The following is a 23630-nucleotide window of genomic DNA, read 5'->3' as shown; positions in this document are numbered from 1 at the left end:
GGAGGAGGAGGAGGAGGGAGAGGGTATGGACAGGAGGAGGAGGAGGAGGAGGAGGAGGAGGAGGAGGAGGAGGAGGAGGAGGAGGAGGAGGAGGAGGAAGAAGAAGAAGAAGAGGAAGGAGAGGCATGCAGCTAAGATAGGTGATGTGGAGTGGAGGGAGGAGAAAGGGAGGGTGTATGGGTGGATGGAGGTGTGTCGGGAAGGGAGGGGGCAAGAGCGGGAGAGGAAGGGAGGGGCATGAGAGGGTATATATTGAGGGTCAAGGGAGGTACCACGCCTTCGCGCCCTAGAAGAGTGTGAGAGGGAGAGAGTGAGGGAGAAAGAGGGAGAGACAGTGCGTGCGTGTAACAGAGTGAAAGAGAGAGAGAGACAAGAAAGAAAACAACACACTCAAATCAGGAATCATGGTAAGTACGTCAAGGAAATTCGTTACTGGATGATAAGATGAAGTTTAAGATTAGACATTTTAAAATTTCTACAAAAATAAGTTTAAATTTGTGAAGAGAAATGACGTGGAAGAGAGTTACTTATTTATTTTTTCATTTTTAGCTTACTGTACGTCGTTATGATAATCTCTGAATGATTAACTCCACTTCACGACCATGACGCGTTTTCATATTCATTCTGCTTACTATTTGGCGATTTTATTTACAGCTTCAGAAACTCATGTAGGAATTAAAATACTGAAGACTCTGGCCATTAATCTTCTGACCTCCATAGACCCTTCCTAATGTCAATAAAACCGCCTAATCACATCAAACTCATGGTAGAAATGCGTCCCAGTACTGAAGGAGCTAACGAAGAAAAAAGTGGTAATGGTAAAAGAGGTGAATATTTTAGGCCAGTATTCTGAAACACTTAGCTCTCTCACTATCACAACTTTGCAAAGGCTCTAGTTGAAGAGTCTCGTGTTTTCAGTGATACTTTTATGGTTCTGGTGATGGACTGGCAACATTTCTCGTTTATCATAAGGAGAAACTGACTTGAAAAACCAGGCTAGTGGTCTCTGTGGCCTTTGAAAATTGTCATGGTGAGAGAGCAAGGCGTTTTTGAATACTGGTGATACTGCGGTACTGGTCTAACGATTATATATCTGTAACTTAAATACTTGTGAAATCAGTAGAAGAAGAAGCAGTAGTAGTAGTAGTAGTAGTAGTAGTAGTAGTAGTAGTAGTAGTAGCAGTAGTAGTAGTGATGCTGAGAGAAGTGAGTGATTTAGCGTCGTGATAATCTTTCGTAGTGGTGCATTTGATGACAAGTTGATGACGTTGATAGTAGTGATAGTGCTGGTGATAATGGTGTAGCGCTGGTGGTAATGGTGCTGGTGTTAATATTTTGGGGTATTTTGATGGGGATGGTGGTGGTGATGATGATAGCAGACGTAGAAGCAAGTTTATATTATAGAAGCTATGTGATTGATGGTGGTGACTATGGAGCAAGTGATGAAAGTTTTATATTCTCAAGGTAGTAGTAGTAGTAGTAGTAGTAGTAGTAGTAGTAGTAGTAGTAGTAGTATAGTAGTAGTAGTAATAGTGATAATAGCAGCAGCAATGAAGATGCCGGACATTAGTTTACAATATTTCTTTACCTCCACTCTGCAGTAAAATTCGTTTCATACCAACATTTTTCATTATTGTATATATTTTTCATCTATTTATATTTCGCGTTCCATTACGATGGGACGACAAAGCCCTATAGGACGTCGGAGGGCAGATCTTCACACAAGCAGATCTCTTCCTTATGGCTTGCTTGCCTGTCCCAGTGAAGAGAACGTAAAGACAACATACACTTCACTGAATCTGATTGACAGCGCATGTGAAAGAATTAGTTACACTTTAACGAGCTCTCAGCTGTAACAGGAGAATAAAAGTTAAAATATGACATAAACAAATAAAAGAAAATAAATAAGTAAACAAAACTGAGTAATAATGATCATGATAATGGTAATACTAATAATAATAGATAAGAATAATAATAATGATGAATAAAACTAGATAAACGAATAACTAAATAAAAATAGATGAAATCAAATGAAACAGTCTTGATTCTAAACCAGTGACGCTCAGTTAATGAATTTCTTGTAATGAAGGGAGACATCTGTTTTCTTGTCTTTGCATGCTTCAACTCATTTATCACCCACAATGCTTAGCGACGTGGTTGTATCGAGAAGTAGACGTGGTTCTCAGTACTCGAAACTAATATTCATTTATCAACTATGAAAGAGAAGATGCAGATATCGATGAACTCAATTTGTCATATTCTGCGATCCTCAGTACGATGACGCGTTCTCATATTTATTCTGCTTACTATTTGGTGATTTTATACGGATTCAGAAACTTATGATGGTGATTAAAACAGTGAAAACTCACGCCATTAACCTTCTGATCTCCACAAACCCTCCTGAATGTCAATAGAATCGTCTAATCGCACTTAAGATAATCACGATAAAAACAAAAATGCGTTCCAGCGCTGAAAGGGTTAAAGGAGGTGCAGAGTTTGACTACAAGATTTTTACAATAGTCTACATTTATTTATGACGTTCTATCCTGAGTGGAATAAATGTAATAACCCTAAACGGCACTTAACCTCTTCAGTGCCACACGATGCGTTTTCATATTCATTCAGCTTACTATTTGGTGATTTTATACAGCTCCAGAAACTTATGTCGGGAATTATAATAGTGAAAACTCTGCCCATTAATCTTCTGACCTCCATAGACCCTTCCTGATGTATACAAAATCGTCTAATCACACCCAAAACTGAAAGGAAAAATGCGTCTCAGTACTGAAAGGGGTAACTTAAGGATTCGTAACGTGATTCTGTATAAAAATCTCCCTCTCAGACCACCCAACAGAGCTATGAGTACGTTATAACTATCTCTGACAATCTTATGGACGTATTTAGCAATGAAATCCTCTCAAACAGTTTAATACATAAAGTAATATTAACTTGGAGCAGATTGCCTACGAATTAATAAGTTTTCTATAAATTCAACAAGAGAAAACAATTTAATATATGGGAAACTAAATTGTATTCATCAGACAGCTTTATTATACTAAAAAAACATGAAGATGAGAGATGAGAGAGAGAGAGAGAGAGAGAGAGAGAGAGAGAGAGAGAGAGAGAGAGAGAGAGAGAGAGAGAGAGAGAGAGAGAGAGAGAGAGAGAGAGAGAGAGAGAGAGAGAGAGAGAGAGAGAGAGAGAGAGAGAGAGAGAGAATGTATGAAGGTAAGGAATGAAACGAGCTATAAATTCCTTACCAGTCAACGTTTATAAGAGAAAATCAGAGGAAGAAGGAGAAAGAGGGAAGGAGACAGAGAGAGAGAGGGAGAGAGGGAGGGAGAGACGGAGAGGATGGAAGAGAGGGAGAAGAGAGGGATGGAGGGGAGATGTATGAAGGTAGGGCTTGAAACTAACTATATACTCCCAGCCTGGCCTCGTTTATAAGAGCGTTTCCGGCAGGTGAGGATTGGGGCAGGTAAGCTAATGGAAAATGATGCACCCACCGCGTCACACCACACCACACCACACCACACCTCACCACACCTCACTACCACACCTCACCACATCCCTGCGCCTCACATCACATTACATCACACTACACACCACACCACACCACACACGTATCCACATCTCACCACACCACACCTCACCACGTCACACCACACCTCACCACACATTACCTCATCTCATCTCCTTGCCCCACCACATCACACCAAATCACACCATGTACAGCACATCACACCTCACCACACACATATACATCACCTCACCTCACCTCACCTCACCTCACTCTTCTTCATCTCATTTCACATCACATCACATTACTTCACATTATTCATTCCTCTTCATCTCACCTGCTCCACTATTTCCCATCCCTCCTCGCGTCACCTCAGCTCAAATCACCTCACATCACCAACCTCATCTCACATCAGACGTACCACCACAGCACCTCACATCACCTGCCTCTCCCTCACATCTCTTTTTCACCTCCTACCGTTTCTTTTCACATCTCTCATACTTTCTATTTTATTTAAGTAATGATATTTTTGTATCTCTCCTCTTCCTCTCTCTCTCCTTCACCCTCCCTCCTCTCTCTCTCTTGCTTCACCCACGCACGCACTCGATGTTCCGCAGTGACAGACGTGCAAGACATGTGTGAAGGGGCTGGAGGCAGGAGAGGAAGGGTGCAACAGGGGTGTGGAGGGTAGCAGGCGACGGTTGGACAGGTGTGCGGTGGAGAGCAAAGCGATAATGAATGAAGGCAGAGTGAGTCAAGATGAGGGAAAACGAGAGTAAAACGGCCTCCTCACATCCCTTAACCCCCCTCACCTCCGACGCTCCCTGTCGAAAAAGGAAAAAAAAAAGGATGATGGAATTAGACAGACGATAAATCATGAACCTCACACATGCAGAGAGAGAGAGAGAGAGAGAGAGAGAGAGAGAGAGAGAGAGAGAGAGAGAGAGAGAGAGAGAGAGAGAGAGAGAGAGAGAGAGAGATACTACTACTACTACTACTACTACTACTACTACTACTACTACTACTACTACTACTACTACTACTACTACTACTACTACTACTACTACTACTACTACTACTACTTCTACTACATCTACTACTACTGCTACTACTACTACAACTCCTACTTCTACTCCTACTACTACTACTACTACTACTACTACTACTACTACTACTACTACTACTACTATCACCACTACCTCACCACTACCACTACTACTACTACTACAACCACCACCACCACCACCACCACAATCCAAAGTAACACCCTCCCTTTATTCCATCCCCAACAACACACAGACTGACGAGAAGAAAGTCAAGAAGAAGAAGAAGAAGGAGGAGGAACCGGCGCCTGCTGCTGCACCTCCGAAGGACCCTACTCCTCCTCCTGAGCCTGAACCACCTGCACCTGCACCCACGCCCGCTTCTTCTAAACCGTCCTCGAGAAAGACCTCCTCCCGGCGCGCCAAGAAGACTGGATCCAATGTGTTCGATATGTTCACGCAGTTCCAGGTGGCGGAGTTCAAGGAGGGCTTTCAGATGATGGACAAGGACAAAGACGGTATCCTGGGCAAGTCTGATCTGCGGCAGGTGCGTGTGTGCGTCAGTGCTGAAGCTTGATTTAGGTGCACTGTTCTTAAATTGTGCAGAAGTTGTAGTAGTAGCATGTTTAGCCTGCTGGGAGGTCAATGTGTGTCAGTTCCGAGGCTTTGGGTGTTAGACGCACTATTGTTGAATTGTGTAGTAGTTATAGTAGTAGTATGCTCAGTTTGCTCCACTTTTGATTTGCGGCAGGTGCGTGTGTGCGTCAGTGCTGAAGCTTGAATGTAATGTGCATGGACTTGTTGAATTGTGTAGTAGTTTTATTTGGAATAGGGGAAGCTGACCAAGGACAACAAAAAAGTAAAGAGAAAAGGCCCACTTGATTGTCAGTTCCCTAAAAGATTAAGAGAGTTAGCCAAAAGACAGGGACAAATGTCTTGAACCCTCCCTCTTAAAAGCAGTCTAGTCGTAGGAAAGATGACAATAGCTGTATGTTTAGTTTGCTCCATTTTTTGAAGTCTGATCTGCGGCAGGTTCATGTGTGTGCCAATGTTGAAGCTTTCGAATGTTAGGTGCACTGTTCTTGAATTATGCAGTTGTTTAAGTAGTAGTATGTTTAGTTTGCTCCTGTTTTTTAAGCCTCTGATCTGCGGCAGGTTTGTGTGTGTCAATGTTGAAGCTTTTGAATATTAGGTACATTGTTCTTGAATTATGAAGTCTCTTGATTAGCGGCAGGTGTGTGTGTGCGTCAGTGCTGAGGCTTGAATGTTAGCTGCACTGTTGTTGGATTATGTATTGCAGTGCGTTTCTTGTTCACTTTGCACCATATTTTTAGTCTGATTTGCTGGGAGGTGTGTGTGTCAATAATGAGACTCTTCAATGTCAGGTGCACTGTTCCTGGATTATGCAGTACGCTTCCTTTTTGGTCAGTTTACTCAATTTTTTCAAGCCTCTGATCTGTATGAGGTGTGTGTGCATCAGTGTTGAAACTCTTGAATGTAAGGTGCACTGTTGTCTGATGATGTAGTACGCTTCCTTTTTGTTTAGTTTGCTTCATCGTTTTTAAGTCTGATTTGCTGGGAGGTTAGTGTGTGTGTGTGTCAGTGCTGAGACTCTTGAGTATAAGGTGAACTGTTGTTGATTTTTTTTTTTTTTTTGGTACGCTTCTTGTTCAGTTTGCTCCCATTTTCTTGCTTTTTTTCTCACCTACTTTCTTCTTTTACTTTTTCACCAGCTATTTCTTTTGTTTTTGTGTATTTCCTCCAGTCATCGCTATTTAATTTGCACGGTTCTCGTTTGACACTGTTTAATTTTTCATGTTTCTCTTATTAACTTTTTTCTTCTTGCATTCCATCAATTCCTCCTTCTATTCCATCTACTCTTACTTATTCTCTCCTTTTCTATTGAGGATTCTTTCTCTTCAAGAGCGTATCAATAGTACTATTTTCTTTTCTTTTATGTGAACATTGCGCAATTTGCTTAACTCTCTCTCTCTCTCTCTCTCTCTCTCTCTCTCTCTCTCTCTCTCTCTCTCTCTCTCTCTCTCTCTCTCTCTCTCTCTCTCTCTCCTTGTCCTTCTCTTTCTTCTGGTTTGTTCTTGATACATTTTCATAATGTTCTATCTTCAGACACCATTATTTTTATGTGTGTTAATAGCACCCCGTCTCTTTGATCCTTTTCTTTAGGCTAGAAGTCGTCATCTAAGGTCTAAACCCGTCACCATATACTCACGAGAGTCATTTTTACCAGTAATATCTTGCAGACACCACTCATTAATCTGCTTTATGAGATCTCCCATTATATTCCACGTCACTTCCTCCCTGCCAGGGTCATTTCTGCCATCTTCCACTTCTCGGGAGCCAAGTCATGTCATCTCTCTCCAGCTATTATTGACAACAAAAAGTCCAAACAACGCATTTCTCTTCCTTGAGGCTTTATACGTACATAGAATAAACATAGAGGATAAATTTAGAAGAGTGATTCTGTTAGTAAAAGATGAAACGGTAATGGAATTTTTCTCTCGCCTTATCTCCATTCTCTTTCTATTTTCATTCTCATCCTTTCTTTCCTTCCTATTTTTTTATTTTCTTATCTCATCCTTTCTTTCCTTCCTTTTTTTTTTCTTATCTATTCCATTACTGTTTCATCTCTTAGTAACACAGTCATTCTTCTAAATTTATCCTCTATGCTTATTCTAAGTACACCTATAAAGCCTTAAGGAAGAGAAACGCCTCCTCCAGCTATCAATGGCAACAAGAAGTTCAAACAGCGCATTTCTTTCCCTTGGGACTTTATACGTAGATAAAATAAGCTTAGAGGATAAATTTAGGAGAATGATTACGTTAGTCGGAGATGAAACCGTAATTGTACAGGTAAGGGAAATAAGAAATAAAAAGAAAAGAAAGGATGACAATGAAGATATTACGAGAATGGAGATAAGACAAGAGGAAGATCAGAATATAGGGAAAAAAAGCACATTGCCCATTAAAGCATTGAAAGAACAACAGAATCCTCAGAAAGAAAAAAAAAACAAGAGACGGAATGACCACGAGACGAGCACCGCACATTTTCATCTACACTTCAACAGGTGAAGAAGAAATGAAAAGAATACTAAGCCTGCCTGTGTCTACTACCCGCCTTATTTGGACTGTTTGATCTGGTAACACTGTTTAAAAGCGGGAGAATTACAGGCAAATAAAAAATGCCCGCCTTACATTTGCCTATCGTGTGGAAGGGTCTTAAGTCTTGATATGTATGACTGCATGTACGCACGCACTCACGCGCACGGTTGAGTAATTTAATAGACAGTACAAGATAGTTACTTTTATTCTAGCTCTGATAGGTAAGGATTTTTCACTCAGTATGCAGCAAGTGTGGTAATTAAGCAAAGTGTATGTCGGGCCTGTGCGAGGCGGTAACGAGAGAAGAAGAATTATTATTAAAATCTCACAAGCACACTCATTGCTCTCTTCTTCCTTTTCTGTCTTCTTTTAACCCTCATCCCTCTCTTGCCCAATATTCGACAAGGGAGAGGCAAACAACACCGAATAACACATAAATCCCTTTCATAACGAATGTTTCCGTAAATTAAAGCATTTTTTTTCTTTAATCTGCAGGTATTCGACCAAGTGGGACGGATTTCAACAGACAAAGACTTGGACGACATGCTTAACGAGTCTCCTGGGCCGATCAACTTCACCATGTTGCTGCAGATGTTTGCCGAACGTAACAGTGGCACGTCAGATGAGGACACCGTAGTGGCAGCAGCCTTCAACGCCTTCAGCAACGACGGCTGGATTGACGGAGACATGTGAGTGGGGAGTGACTGCGAGTGAAGGGGTGGGAGGAGAAAGGAAAGGACAGGGAAGATGAAGTGAAGGGAGGAAAGGGAATGGATAGTGAGGGAAAGGAAAATAAAATGTGTGTGTGTGTGTGTGTGTGTGTGTGTGTGTAAGAGAGAGAGAGAGAGAGAGAGAGAGAGAGAGAGAGAGAGAGAGAGAGAGAGAGAGAGAGAGAGAGAGAGAGAGAAAATCGTATAACACCACCTCCTTTTTACTTTTCTGCATCCCATTCCCCTAACTCTCTCTCTCTCTCTCTCTCTCTCTCTCTCTCTCTCTCTCTCTCTATTTTTCGCTACAATTCCGCTACTCCCACAGGTTCCGCCACGCACTGATGACGTGGGGCGACAAGTATTCGGCGCAGGAGGTGGACGATGCCTTCGACAATTTCGAAATGGATGACCGAGGCTTCATCGACACAGCGGCGGTGATTGAGATGCTGACGGGCAAGAGTGATATGGAGGGGGAGGCGCAGGTAGGCAGTGCAAGGAGGGGAAAGAGCGTATGGAGGAGGGAGGAATGCAACTCTTGATACTAGAAATGATATAGGAAACTTTTATCCGCGTCTATAAGAAAAGGAGGGATTAGAATGAAATATTTTGCAATTTTTATATAGCCAATATAATGTTTAGAGGTGGCTGTAGAGGAAAAGTAAATGTCTCGAGTGGTTAATGTACAGGAGTCGTGAGCAAGAAAGGTGATAGGGAATGAAGGGAAAGAGAAATGATGAGGGAAAGAAGGGAGGAAGAAAGAGTTGAGTAATACTATATTGTGCAACACTTCTGCTGGCACCTGTACAACTTTCAAGTCCTTAGTTGAAAATACACGAACTCTTAAGGGTGTTTTAATGATTCTAGTGACAGACTGACGCGTTTTCTACATTATCAACGGGAGAAACACTCTTAACAAGACGGCTAATCATCTCTATGAGCCTTGAAAATAGTTGTGGTGAGAGAGTAAAAGGGCTAACGTATCAATAAGGGCTTAGTGGAAGAAAGAGGAAGGAGAAAAAAATATATGGTTGGTCGAAGCGTGAAGAAAAGAAATGTGTGTGAGTGAGATGGTATCAGAAGGAATAGTTCTTTGGTATGAAGTAAGGGGAGGGGAAGACGTATAGGTAAGAAGGTGGGAAGGAAAAAAATGGGCCAGACAAATATCCGAACTCAGAAATGCTTTGCTCTCTCACCACTATTTTCCAAGACCACGAAGATGATTAGCCAGGTTTTCAAGAGTATTGTTTTCTAGTTAATAATGTAGAAATCTTATCACTTTGTCTCTAGAACCTTAAAAGTAACACCTTAAAAAACTCGAGTAAATTTAAGTAAAGCCCTTTGAAATAGTAGATGTGAAGCACAGAAATGTTTGAGAATACGAGCCAAAAGGTGTATAGAGGAAGAGGGCGTGTGTGTAATAGATAGAGGGGGTGAGATAAGACAAATCTAAATAGAGCAACGTATGTATGTATGTATGTTTGTATGTGATAAAGGGAGAGGGGGCGGCAGGTATGTGTATGAGAGAGAGAGAGAGAGAGAGAGAGAGAGAGAGAGAGAGAGAGAGAGAGAGAGAGAGAGAGAGAGAGAGAGAGAGAGAGGAGAGTTCTATATCATGTGTTCATACTTTGCATTTTTCTAATCTCCCTAATAAATTGAATAAACAAGAGAAAAAACTGTGAGATGACAGAAGGAAGAGAAAGACTGAGGACACTGAGGACACGAATATTAATAGGAAGAATGGAATGAAAAGGAGGAGGAAAGCTGTTTGATGAGAGGATGAAAGACAAAAAGAAAGGACAGGACATGAAGGAAGTGAATAGTGCACTTCATTCATTAATTACTTGTTTATTTTGTTGGTAATGCTCGTTGAGTGGTTTATTTTGGTTGAGCTCGTGATGCTCGCTGAGTGGTTTGTTTTGGTTGGGTTGGTAATGCTCGCCCCTCAGTTTGGTTTGGCAGCCTGACAGACGCCACGTTAAGGTCTCCGATAAGTGGCCCTTTTTTTCTCACCTGTATGTTTATGTGACCCAATTCTAAAAGTAGTCGTTATGATAATAATTCTCTCTCTCTCTCTCTCTCTCTCTCTCTCTCTCTTTCATTCGCAGGCTTGAGCTGAAGAAGACTGCCTCGTTTTCTTTGTCGAGTGGCATCCCGTTTTCTTCGTCGCCCCTCGTTTTCTCCTCTCCCTCCCTACCCCTCTCCCCTCCTCCAACCTCACCTCCGATCATGGCTCCCTCAAACCACCCCTTCCTTCCCCTCCCTCCTTCTTTCCTTCCTTCCTTCCTTCCTTCCTCCCTCCCCTATCTCACCTTACCTCTCCTTAGCCCCCCCTAATCTCCCTTCCTCCCTCCCCTATACCCTTCCATAGCCCTTACTTGGCAGCTTCACACACACACACACACACACACACACACACACACACACACACACACACACACACACACACACACACGAATTTCCTTTTAACGTACACGGGTTTCATAACTTCATAGATCCTTAATGTTTACACGTGTTGAGTCCAATATATACACACCTATAAATATACAAGTACCTCCTTCAAACAGTTTACACGGGATCATGGTACACATACACGGCTACCCTAAAATTTTGTACACCCTCCTCTCTTACACACTGAGGTTTATAACACGCACCTTTTAAGACAGCGTTGCGGTGTCATAGCAGGCAGTCAATGTCTTACTTGTTCCTGCAGCGACGCAATGCTACACTTCTTCGGAGGTTCAATTTGGTCATCCTTTCCCAGCAGCCTCATTACGGCAACACAACCCTCGTGAACCTGTCGAATAAAAAGAAAAGAAAATTATTCGTCTGTTATTTCATTCCTCAACAAGCAAGAAATGTAGTGTCAACCCTTTCACGGCGACACAACTCGATTAAGAGCTCTAGTATTAATTAATGCACGAAGTCTTTATAAATGTTTACAAGAAGGTTAAGAATGAAAAACTATACATTTTGTAGTTTCTTCTCAGTTTAAAAATTAGATGTGGCTGTAGAACAAGTCCAAATGTCTCAGAGCGAATGGTGATTATGGAAAGATGTGCGGAAGGCTTCATAAATACCTTGCATAAATTAACAGAAGATGGATAAGACACAACATGAGTGGGTGATGGATGTCACGCCACAAAGACGCCAAACAGAGATACGATACAAATACGTCTGAATATAAATAGTGCAACAAACTTCAGTCCATATAGTCTTCCTGTTGGACTCAAGCTGTTGTTCTGAATTGCACTTGTGAGTTGTGAGCACTGGGGAACAGGCAGGGACAGGTGCCAGCTAGATTACATGAATGCCTCGCAGTAACTTTGCTCGGTCCGGGATGGGATCTGAGGACTTGGCAGGTTGCTCTCTTGTCTGATTCCTGACACAACTGCAGAAGGACAAGGAGGATGCACGAGGGACAACAAAAAATATATATTATAGAAACCTTTTTGTTTTCTTATGCAAGAGGGGAGACTAGCTAAGGGCAACAAAATTTAAAATAAAGGCCCAATGGATTGCCAGTTCCCTTAAAGTTATGGAAAATTATTCAAAAGACAGGGACAAATGTCTTGAAACCTCCCTCATAGAAAAAAAGTCAAGTCGTAGGAAAATGGAAATACAGAAGCAGGCAGGGAGTTCCAGAGTTTAGAGTTGCATGTACTAGTTCATGTTTGTTGTCCAGAACTGTTACTTTATGTTGGTAATTGTAATATCATTTCCATGCGGTTGTTAAGGTCATAAGAGCAATTTGTATGTATGTAAAACAGCAACAGATTGCAGCAGTGCAGTTAAGAATAAAAGCCTGTACGCAATCAATTGTATAAAAAGATTACCGTACACAGAAACCTGCGGAACAAAGAACACTAAACACGGAAGTAGAACGTCTTATCTATATTAAGTGTAATGACACCCCACGTCCATACACGCACACATCAATATTTCTTTTCATCCTAATGAAAAGAAACACACACACGCACACACACACACACATACACACACACACACACACACACACACACACACACACACACACACACACACACACACACACACACACACACTGAATAATTCCCGCTTCTCTTCACGCAGCCAGTACATGCAATAAGGAGGGATAAGCTGACTCTCGGTACTGTACAACGCGTGGCCTTAGCGCTCATTTCATCGTAAACCTTTCAGTTCTGGTACCCGTGGATGATTTTGTGCACCTTGCCACTAATGCCCATCACTATTCACACCGCGTGACCAGATATTCAAATACGCAAACGCGCGCACCATAAAACTTCTCACTTGATAACTTTCTTTCTCTCTCTCTCTCTCTCTCTCTCTCTCTCTCTCTCTCTCTCTCTCTCTCTCTCTCACACATATGAACATGACTAAGAAAATCATACATCTCTATCATTCATGAAACACAATCCAAGCACATTCACTCTCATAATGAAGCGATGCACAGTATGACGAGTCCAAGGAGGCAGACAGGGAACAAAGAAATTCCCCTCTTCATCTCTGATAAGGGGAGAGGGGAGATAGGAATATAACAGGCTAGCCAACCTAGTATGTGTGTGTGTGTGTGTGTGTGTGTGTGTGTGTGTGTAAAAGCATGAGGGTAAAGGAGAGAAACCCACATCAAAGCGACATTTAACGCACGTCAGAATCAAAGGAATAACTGAAAAAAATATAAATAAAATTAATCTTTCTGGTTTTCTAGAAATCTTCAAATAATCAAAAGCACACACACACACACACACACACACACACACACACACACACACACACACACACACACACACACACACACACACACACACACACACACACACATGCATTTGTTCTCGTCACGGCGAGTGTTACCTGCAAAACATTACAGTAATTTCCGCTGTCATTTGCCCCTCACCGGCTGCCTCCCCGCTCCATCCCATGCCTGATGCCTCAGACAAACAAGTGTGCCTAGAGGTGCACTGGTTACCACCTTTTGCTCTGTCAGTAGAATGGCATGAATTATTTCAGAACATAATTTTCAGTGATGAATGAAGAATAGAAATATTATTATTATTATTATTATTATGAGGTCAATGAAGGCGACCCACTGGAAAGCATAACTGCATAAACCCAAAGGCCCAGTGGGCGGCACCTCACCGATAAGTGAAAGGAAGTAACAGGAATGAACAACAGAATAGGAAGATTGGTAGAGATCTAAGAGGTAGTGAGTTCAGAGAGAAGAAAGGTATTCACACGTTTTTTAAATGCTTCAATGTTACTAGAATTAACAATCTCGTTGGGAATTGTATTCCAGAGTCTAGCAGATACTGGGATAAAACACCGGGAAAATTGTGAAGTATTACATCGATTCACAGACAAGGAACGGTCATTCATGATCAAGGATTGTCTTGTAGCACGTGCTGGTAGTGAAGGGCAGGCAAATGACAATGCAACGGGTGGTTGGAATTAGACATGATTTTGAAGAAATAGGACAATGATCCAACCAAACGACGATGCCGAAGATTAATCTCAAGATTAGGAAGAAGAAATTTAATCTGGTTGAATGCTCTATCTAAAAGCTTTAAGTGAGACTCTGCTGCAGAGATCCACACAGAGTGACAATATTCAAAATGAGGCAGTATGAAAGAGTAAAAGCAATTTCTTACAATATCATCAGAGGAATATATCCGCCTACATTTGCGTAACAAACCAACTTTACATGAGACTGATGATGCAAGTGAACGCAAGTGCAACTCAAAAGTAAGTTTGGGATCAAGGGTGACTCCGAGTAACTTCAGAGACGAACAATTAGGAATAGGTACTTCGTTGACAACAATATCAGGGTGAACTGGGAAAGGTGTCCTTGATCTGCTAATAACCATACTATGGGATTTACTCGGGTTCAGTTTCATACCCCACCGATCACACCATGACAGAATCCTTGAAACATCTTGAGTGAGTACATTAGCGACTCTCTGCCTATCCTGTGGGGAAGGAATTGTCGCATATATAGTGGTGTCATCAGCATAAGCAACCATATTAGATTCAATCCCACACCACATGTCAGATGTATAAATAATAAAAGAAGAGGTCCCAGAACACTTCCCTGCGGAACACCGGATACAACTGGACTAAAAGAACTAAGGCAGCCATCAACAGTCACACGCTGCCTTCGACTCGTTAGGAACTCTGACAGAACTTGATGGACGCGGCCACCAATACCAATAGATCTAACTTTCGATAAAAGGGCTCTATGATTAACACGATCAAATGCAGAACTAAAATCAAGTGAAATTACTCTAGATTCATGACCAGCATCAAGGGCAGCTTGCATGTCGTGCGTTATGCAAACGAGAGCATCAGAAGTACTGAGACCTTTTCTAAAACCAAACTGACTAGATGGCAACAAATTATTAATATCTAAAAAACGATTGAGACGCTTGGCCAGCAGGCGCTCAAAAATCTTAGATAACACCGGGGTTATGGAAATGGGTCTATAGTCACCGGGGTGAATGGAGGATGAAGATCCCTTTGGAATAGGGGTAACATTTGCAGTACGCCAGCATACCGGAAAAGAACCCTTACGAAAAAGAGCTCTAAAAATAACTGCCAATTTTGGAGCGAGAGGAGAAGCAATCTTTTTGTAAAAAAGAGGCAGAAAACCCAAAGGATCACAACCCCCGAATGAGTCTAACTCATTAAGATATCTTAAGATTTCGGAGGACTTAAAGGCAATGGAGTGTAATTTAATGTCCTGGGGACAAGACGGCGGCAGATCAAACTCTTCATCACTTTGTTTCGAGTTAAAACGGAAGCTAAAAGATTGGCTTTGTCCTTAGAATTATGGCAGATTGAACCGTCAGTACATGACAGAGGAGGTAAACTTGAGTCCACACCAAAGAGTGATTGCTTTAAAGCTGACCACCATGAGTGTGGTTGGGAGGTGCCAATCAGAACATTTTTAAGGTGTTCATTGTACTCATCCTGTGCGCTAGAATATGTACGTTGGGCAAATAAACGCAGACGAACGTAATTTTCCCATGATTCAGGTGAACGCAGTCGGGACCATTCACAATAAGCAACCTGTTTTCCACGCTGAGCACGCCTGCAGTCATCATTAAACCAGGCACTGTCCTTGCGACGACTTCGAATTATTTTAGAAGGAATTCTTCTTTCACTAATGTTAAGTAAAACACTGTTAAGGGAATCAATTGGACTATCAGAATGTAAAATTTCCCGCCATACAATGTTGTTAAAATCGGCAATGACACCAGTCCAATTGGCTCGTGACTTTAGAAATACTTTCCGCGATATTGGCTCGTCCGGAATAGGAAATGAAGTTTGAATATTGAAAGACAAGCCAGAGTGGTCTGTGCTACCAAGGGGAGGGACGACCTGCAAAGTTACTGCAGAGGGGGCGTCTGTAATATTGGCGTTACCTTTGACAAGCACACACACAAAAGAAAAAAAAACGAAAGTAAATGACTAAATAAATAAATAATTGAATGAAAGAAAAATAAAATAAAGAATAAGCGAGATATTTGAATGTGCCGGCAAGCATTGGCCAATCACTTGTGTTTGCAATTCTATCTGTGTTCGTGACTGGCAGACAGAACCAACATGATATTTAAAGATGCACGTGTGTGTGTGTGTGTGTGTGTGTGTGTGTGTGTGTGTGTGTGTGTGTGTGTGTGAGTGAGAGAGATTTATATCAAAGAGAGAGAGAGAGAGAGAGAGAGAGAGAGAGAGAGAGAGAGAGAGAGAGAGAGAGAGAGAGAGAGAGAGAGAGAGAGAGAGGTCAAAACTTAACTATAAAATCTGAAAGGTGATATTTAAGCAAAACACTTCATAAATCATTATATATATATTAATGTGTAAAAGCAAAAATGGGACCTCACGACAGAAAAGAAAAGAAGAAGATGAAGGAGAAGGAGAAAACTTTAAACACGAAAGGAAATAAACTGTAGCTCACACAACACTTAAAATCAAACTGTTTCTGCATTATCGATTCCAGATAAATCCTAATAAATTTCTTTCGTCACATGTGGTCACACAGTAATTATATATCTTCCTCCTTCTTTCACTCCCTTCCTTCCCTCTTTTCCTTCCCTTCTCTACCCTTAGAAAGATAATGAACAAGTTTATTCTCTCTTTCCTTCCCTTCCTCTTACCCTATATCCTTTACTTTACCTACTGAGGCATTTCACTAAATCACTACTACGTCTCCTCCCTTTTAACATTAAACGTTTAAATTTTAGCTTCCTATGAATCGTTCTTCCCTTCTCTTCCATCTCTAACATGCGCACTTCACTCGAGCAGTCCTCTCTTACGTTGTCTGAGATCTATTTTAAGAACTGTTTGAATCCTTCACAAGTAGACATATAACATTGAAAAATATGAATAACATTAATACCACATGTTTTTTTATTGTCACTTGAAGTTCACCTAATGAATTTTCAGGATATACAGTAATGCAGAACACCATACGTAGGTTCCTGAATATTTTGACGTGTCTAAGATTTAGGTAATCATTATAACTTTTGATTATGAGCAGACGTCCCACCGAAAACTTATGGATTATATGCCAAGATTGATGTGTGTGTTGGGCAAGACTGGAAAAAATCGGAAACGTAGTAGGAGGAAGCAGGTTGTGGTGGTGGTAGTGATGCCAAATGCGTCAGCCAGCATCACTGCCACCACCACCACCACCAATACCAACAGAGGGCGTGTTGGCAGGCAACACCGACATCTTATTTCCGCCGCTCAGTACACACATACACACTTACACGTATACTCGCCACGGACCTCAAGCCCTTAACAAAGAAAGGAAGGCAGAACATCAGGAGGGAAAGAAGGAAGTCACGAAGGAAAGAAGGAATAGAGGTTGTGAAGGTAAATAAAGCACTGTACGTAAGTATTATTTAAGGAAATGGAGAAAAACGAAAATAAACAGAAACCAGGAAAACAAGTTACACATGATGAAGAAAGAAGGCTATTAAGTGAAAAAGAAATAAAGAAAAGTAAGATAAAAAGGGAAAGTGTTATGTTTTGAGAAGTGTACAACATAGAAGAGTGATTTGTAAACAGGAAAAAAAACAAAGCACACACAAAAAAAATACGAATAATGAAGGAAGGAGAAAAAAATAGAAAACTGTTACCGGAAGTGATAGAATAATTTGAATAAAGCTTACCAGATGAAACAAAACTTTATCAGTGGAGTGAGCAATACTGAAGTGACGGTAAAGGACAGCAAAATTTGAGAACAGAGCAAAAGACGTTCGTATATGTATATTTGCAGCTGTGATATGAAGCATTGGTGTTCCCCAGATTGTGTGCAGCGAATAAACCGGAAATTGCTAGCGTTGTTGTTGTTGTTGTTGTTGGTGGTGGTGGTGGTGGTGGTGGTGTTGGTGTTATTGTTGTTGGCTGTTCTTGCTGATACGATGAGTGTACTATTTTTTGGAATTAGATCCTGTATTCTTTAAGATAGTGTGAAATGGACTTACTTGCTCTTTTGTTGTAGCTATTATTATTATTATTATTATTATTATTATTATTATTATTATTACTATTATAATGATCGTAATTGTTATCATCATTATTTGCGTGTGAAAATATGACAGTGTAAATGACTAAGTTACATTGTGTGTGTGTGTGTGTGTGTGTGTGTGTGTGTGTGTGTGTGTGTGTGTGTGTGTGTGCGCGCGCGTGTGTGTGTGTGTGTTGACATTGTATTATCAAGCCAAGAGCGAGGGGCTATACTATAAATACACACAAACACACACACACACACACACACACTCTCTCTCTCTCTCTCTCTCTCTCTCTCTCTCTCTCTCTCTCTCATACCTTTTACTTTCAGCTGATAAACATTACAAAATCAATGAAAACAGATTACATTTTTTCCCCACAAAATAATCGGTATTCTTTGTTAACACTTCCTATGTTTTGCATTAATTGTTATATTCAAATTCCATTTAGCCATAACTTCGGAGATTTTATTCCACTATCTAACTTAATTTGAATACAATCATTTCACTGATGTCTAAGCAATGGTGGTACACTTACTGCACAGCACCATGTAACCTACGTGGGTGTTGCCGTGCCTCAAATGATCAGTCTGTCTAGGAAGAAGAGCAGTTAGAGTGTGTGTCATTTTGGGATGGGTGCATGTGATGTCTTCAGCTTTTTACTTTACAAAACAGTGCTGTACAAAAGACGCTATTAGAAATTCAAGTTCATTATTTTTATTTTCGACAGGGACATCAAACTTGAACATTAGAGGAAGAACGAAAGTGTTCATAAACAAAGGAAGGAAGGAAGGAAGGAAGGAAGGAAGAAAATCACAGTTCCGCACCAGCAGCAGAGAACAGAGGAAAAGGCGAAAGAAAATATTAAAGAACAGGAGAAAGAAGAATTGAAATACGAAGAGAGGAGGAGAAGGGGGAAAGAGAAAATAACGAGGAAGGAAAACAGGGAAGTAGTCTAAAGAAAAAGACAGAGGAAGGAGGAAAAAACCCTACAAATAGCCAAGATGCCCATTAAAATCTCCCCAGTGATGCAGTTTTTTGCGGAGCGAGAACATCGGCTTCTGTGAGTACTGATGTAAAATTGCACCATTAGTTATTAATAATCTCTGGACAGTCCCTTACACTTCTTGCTAAACGTAGTAGTAGTAGTAGTAGTAGTAGTAGTAGTAGTAGTAGTAGTAGTAGTAGTAGTAGTAGTAGTAGTAGTAGTAGTAATAGTAGTTGCAGTAGTAGTGTAGTAGTACCAGTATAGTAGTATCATTCCTAAGGTGAAAACTCAACTCACTCTGCCTGTCTTCCTGTTCCCAGCGCGGAGCAGGTACAGATACGGAACAACAACCTGAGCCTGGCGAACGAGGCGCTGCAAGACCAAATCCGTGACCTGCGTCATAACCTGTACATGAAGGAGGAGGTGGATGCGCGACGGAGGGTGAGTGGTGGTGGTGGTAGTAGTGGTGGTATGCTATAAGTATTACAATATTACATAGTTTTGGTGTGATGAAGTGGTGGTGGCGAGTGTTGTCAGTGCCACAGTTATGAAATGTAATGGTGAAGGAAGACATTAGTTAAGATATAAGCGTTTTTTTCGTTTTTGAAGTGGTAACGGTGGTAAGAATCGCATTTATGTTAGTGTGGCAATAATGTGTCGGTACTGAACCATCGTCTTTACCATCCTGAGTGTAATGTCTCATATTAGACAGTGTAGCTTATAACAAACTACTTAGAAAATATACTGTGATTTATTATTCTATGTTTTTGTTGGTAGTTTTGAACAATTTCAGTTCCTCATCACTAAGTGTTCTTTTATCCGTGGCAGCGATGGCAGCTGAGTCGCCTGATGCACGCACAGGAAGCCCAGCGCCGGTAATCAACGATGGAGGACAGAGGAGAGGAGAGTGGGGAGAGAGGAGGAGAGAAGAGACACTGTCAGGCACATACTTTCTCTCCGTCTCCTTCTCGCCCTTCTTTGCTACTGTCGGGGGTGTATCTCTTAATTCACATACTGTACCTACTTATATTTAATACTGCCAACGTGGCCAGCACCTGTAGACACCGAGTCCACAGGGAGTTAGATTTAATTATATCGTTCGCGTTTCTTCACTCATTATTGTTGCGTATGAATGAAAGGCAGCCAATCACCACTTGGTAAAGTCAAGCGGCTATGTGCATGAACATCTCTGAAACCAACCACTATAGGGCTCGCAGAGACAGAACAGTACGTTGCCCATTGCTTTCTCCTTGATAGTTTAACAATATAGTGCCGCTGCCAGTCCTTGAACTGATGTCAAATAAGCTTTCAGGTAGAATTACGCTCAAAATCTGTGTACCATCTTCAGTTATCACTGAAACATCCTTATTATTTAGAGTTCAATTCCATAACTTTCACTTGGTGCCTAATTCAAATACTCTGGTGACTTTAGATTGTATCTTAATCTTAAGGTCTAAAAATGGTGTATCATAATTTCATATTGTAAATATTATTTTAATCCTATATCTTAAAGATCATACAGATCCAAAAATTGAAATATCTAAATCGTTTAAAAAAAATTGTTATTATACCATTTACTCACAATGTCAGCACCGTATCTGAAATAAGGGGAAAAATTATTCAATTCATTAACAGTATCGAGGAATGTTGAGAGATGAGGTTAAGAAAGTTTTATCTCGATTGTTAATAGTGCGAGCCTCGTCTTATTCATCTCCTTGTACTCTCACATCTGTGTGATTCTTATAACCTCTAGTTTTTTCAAGTTTCGTTATGGCAGATTAACTAGTGTAATATAAAGTAACGTATATGGTTTCGCGATATACTAGCCGTTCCTTTGCGGAGGGAGTGGAGTTTTATGATGAGCGGTGTTTGGGTAAGACTGAAACCTTTCTCACATCACACGCAGGAGAGCGGGGTCACGTGGTTATAACCCATCTGCGGCTATAGCTAATTTCCCGTAACTCCTTGCTGCTGCGCGACCAGAAGCAACACATTTGTCTCACTGATCCAGGGACTCGAATACAGGCCTTGACTGTGAACAAAGCTTGCACACTATGCGGTGTAAAAGTTTAAGATAAAGAAACGCTGTGCAGTGTGTGTGTGTGTGTGTGTGTGTGTGTGTGTGTGTGTGTGTGTGTGTGTGTGTGTGTGTGTGTGTGTGTAGTACGTACATGAGTATGTGTGGATATGCATGTATGAATGTTTTATACTTGCAGTTATCATCCTGCTTGATTGTATTTAGTACTTTTTAGACATGTTTGGACACAAAACATTCAATAAAAAGTCACAAAGTCCTGTTTCTTTCTCTCTTTTTCCGATAAACTGGTCAATAAATAAAGGTTTAGTATTAATTTTTCCCTACAGATTAGGTCAATGAAGTATGTATGTGTGTGTGTGTGTGTGTGTGTGTGTGTGTGTGTGTGTGTGTGTGTGTGTGTGTGTGTGTGTGTGTGTGTGTGTGTGTGTGTGTGTGTGTGTGTGTGTAATTCACCTCGGTCTTCTGCTGGTCACCCAGCCAGTCTTCCCCATTACGGAGCGAGCTCAGAGCTCATAGACCGATCTTCGGGTAGGACTGAGACCACATCAACACACAACACACACCGGGAAAGCGAGGCCACAACCCCTCGAGTTACATCCCGTACCTATTTAGGTGAACAGGGGCCACACATTAAGAGGGTTGCCCATTTGCCTCGCCGCTTACCGGGACTCGAACCCGGGCATCTCGATTGTGAGTCGAGCGTGCTAACCACTACACTACGCGGTGTGTGTGTGTGTGTGTGTGTGTGTGTGTGTGTGTGTGTGTGTGTGTGTGAGTTTACGCCAATCATCAATGACAAATCTATGAGACAATATCACAAAGTAACAATTCAATACTTGGTCAAAAACGTGCACTATCAATAAACAAGCAAAAAATCTATTACATCATAAGCATATATTAGCAGCCAAGAACGAGGAAAGGATGAATTATTCCCTTCTCTGGTTTACTTACGCATATTTATTTAAAACCATTGCTACAGTGAACATGTGTGCATTTCCCTCTAACATTTAAATTATAAAGTACATGATTACTGAAACTATAACGACCGGATACTTAATTGTCTATTCTTATATTGTCATCTGATATTGTCTATCCAATGACTTCCTTTTTATTTGGTGAGACGCAGCATACTAAGCTTATGCAAAATTATTCCAGTATGATAAACTTTGTGGTTTTCTCGTTGCTGTAAATAGTTCATGGAGCGAGAGAGAGGGTAGTAACACACACACACACACACACACACACACACACACACACACACACACACACACACACACACACACACACACACAGAGAGAGAGAGAGAGAGAGAGAGAGAGAGAGAGAGAGAGAGAGAGAGAGAGAGAGAGAGAGAGAACATATGCGAGCGGTTGTGTTTCCTATTTCAGCGAGACAGGCAGGACTCTTCAAACTGTTACGACATATCATGAAGGAGAATTGAAAGAAGAGAATTTCTGAAAGTCAGGGAGAAGTAGGAAAGCTCTTCTTGGAGTAAGTGTGCAGCTGTAATGTTCTAGAGGCCTGTACTTGTCTGGAACATTATTAATACGATGTCTGAAATCAAGTCATCATTTCACTTTGTGTTTTATTTCTGTTTGTTATTAGTATTGGTGGCACAACAGCTGATGAGTTGACTGAGTGCTGAACGCTATATATTTAACCCCTTCAATACTAGGACACATTTTTACCTTGAGATTTGTGTACGATTAGACCATTTAATTGACATTAGGGAGGGTCTATGGAGGTCAGAATGATTAATGGCCGCAGTCTTCACTATTTTAGTCCCCCCCGTAAGTTTCTGAAGCTGAATAAGATCACATCACCAAATAGTAAACAGAATGCATATGGAAACGCGTCATGGTATTCAAGGGGTTAAGTGATTCCTTTGCTTTAGTCCAAGAAAAACAAGTTACAGTTCATCGTCATTTAATCGGTGATGTGAAAGGACGAAATTTTGCTCCCTGGTTATCCTTTAAGCAATAGAGTGATGGAATGCTTCTAAACTCTCCATTTTGAGACGTTTCTTTATTGACATTATTGGCTTGTTATGACTGTATTCTCTTACTGTCTCTCTCTCTCTCTCTCTCTCTCTCTCTCTCTCTCTCTCTCTCTCTCTCTCTCTCTCTCTCTCTCTCTCTCTCTCTCTATATATATATATATATATATATGTGTGTGTGTGTGTGTGTGTGTGTGTGTGTGTGTGTGTGTGTGTGTGTGTGTGTGTGTGTGTGTGTGTGTGTGTGTGTGTGTGTGTGTGTGTGTGTGTGTGTGTGTGTGTGTATGTTATTTATTGTTACCTCACCTTCATTTGTCGTTTCATCTGCTCTTTCATCTCCATTTCAGTATTATCATTTTGTTCCTTTTATCTCTGTGTCATATCTAGATATTGGCAAAACACAAAAGGAAAAAAAACTCAATATTTTGCTGTTGAAAAGCTTTTTACACTGACTGATTTACTCAAGTTATCTCTGTTGGTTCTGGATTTGTTGTATTGACAATGTACTGGTACGGTACATGTCAGGTGCATAGCAGGAGTTTCCAGCTAACATTACTACCAGTAATGCTGGGGCAGGAAATTGGATCAGCGCGAAGTTTTATTGCTTACCCAACAACAGCCTGTGCCAACTCGGTCTCGTTCAAGTGATGGGACCCAAGGGTTTTGTAGTACAACCTCGATAGGTTACAATTATCATATAATCTTGTTG

General features: G+C 41.0%; 1 protein-coding gene across 1 annotated transcript; it reads left to right on the top strand.

Annotated features, from left to right (window-relative positions):
- Nucleotides 1–252: 252 nt before the first annotated feature.
- Nucleotides 253–11214, top strand: LOC123520804 (myosin regulatory light chain 2-like). Its single transcript, XM_045283418.1, has 5 exons — nt 253–407; nt 4820–5110; nt 8179–8372; nt 8719–8875; nt 10499–11214. The coding sequence occupies exons 1-5, from the start codon at nt 405–407 to the stop codon at nt 10502–10504; spliced, it is 651 nt and encodes a 216-aa protein (XP_045139353.1). The 5' UTR covers nt 253–404; the 3' UTR covers nt 10505–11214.
- Nucleotides 11215–23630: the final 12416 nt, after the last annotated feature.

This window comes from Portunus trituberculatus, chromosome 47, assembly GCF_017591435.1.
Source record: "Portunus trituberculatus isolate SZX2019 chromosome 47, ASM1759143v1, whole genome shotgun sequence".
In the NCBI taxonomy this organism is placed as follows: Eukaryota; Metazoa; Arthropoda; class Malacostraca; order Decapoda; family Portunidae; genus Portunus; species Portunus trituberculatus.
Note: the sequence above shows the minus strand (reverse complement) of the source record. Positions and strands in the feature narration are given on the sequence as shown.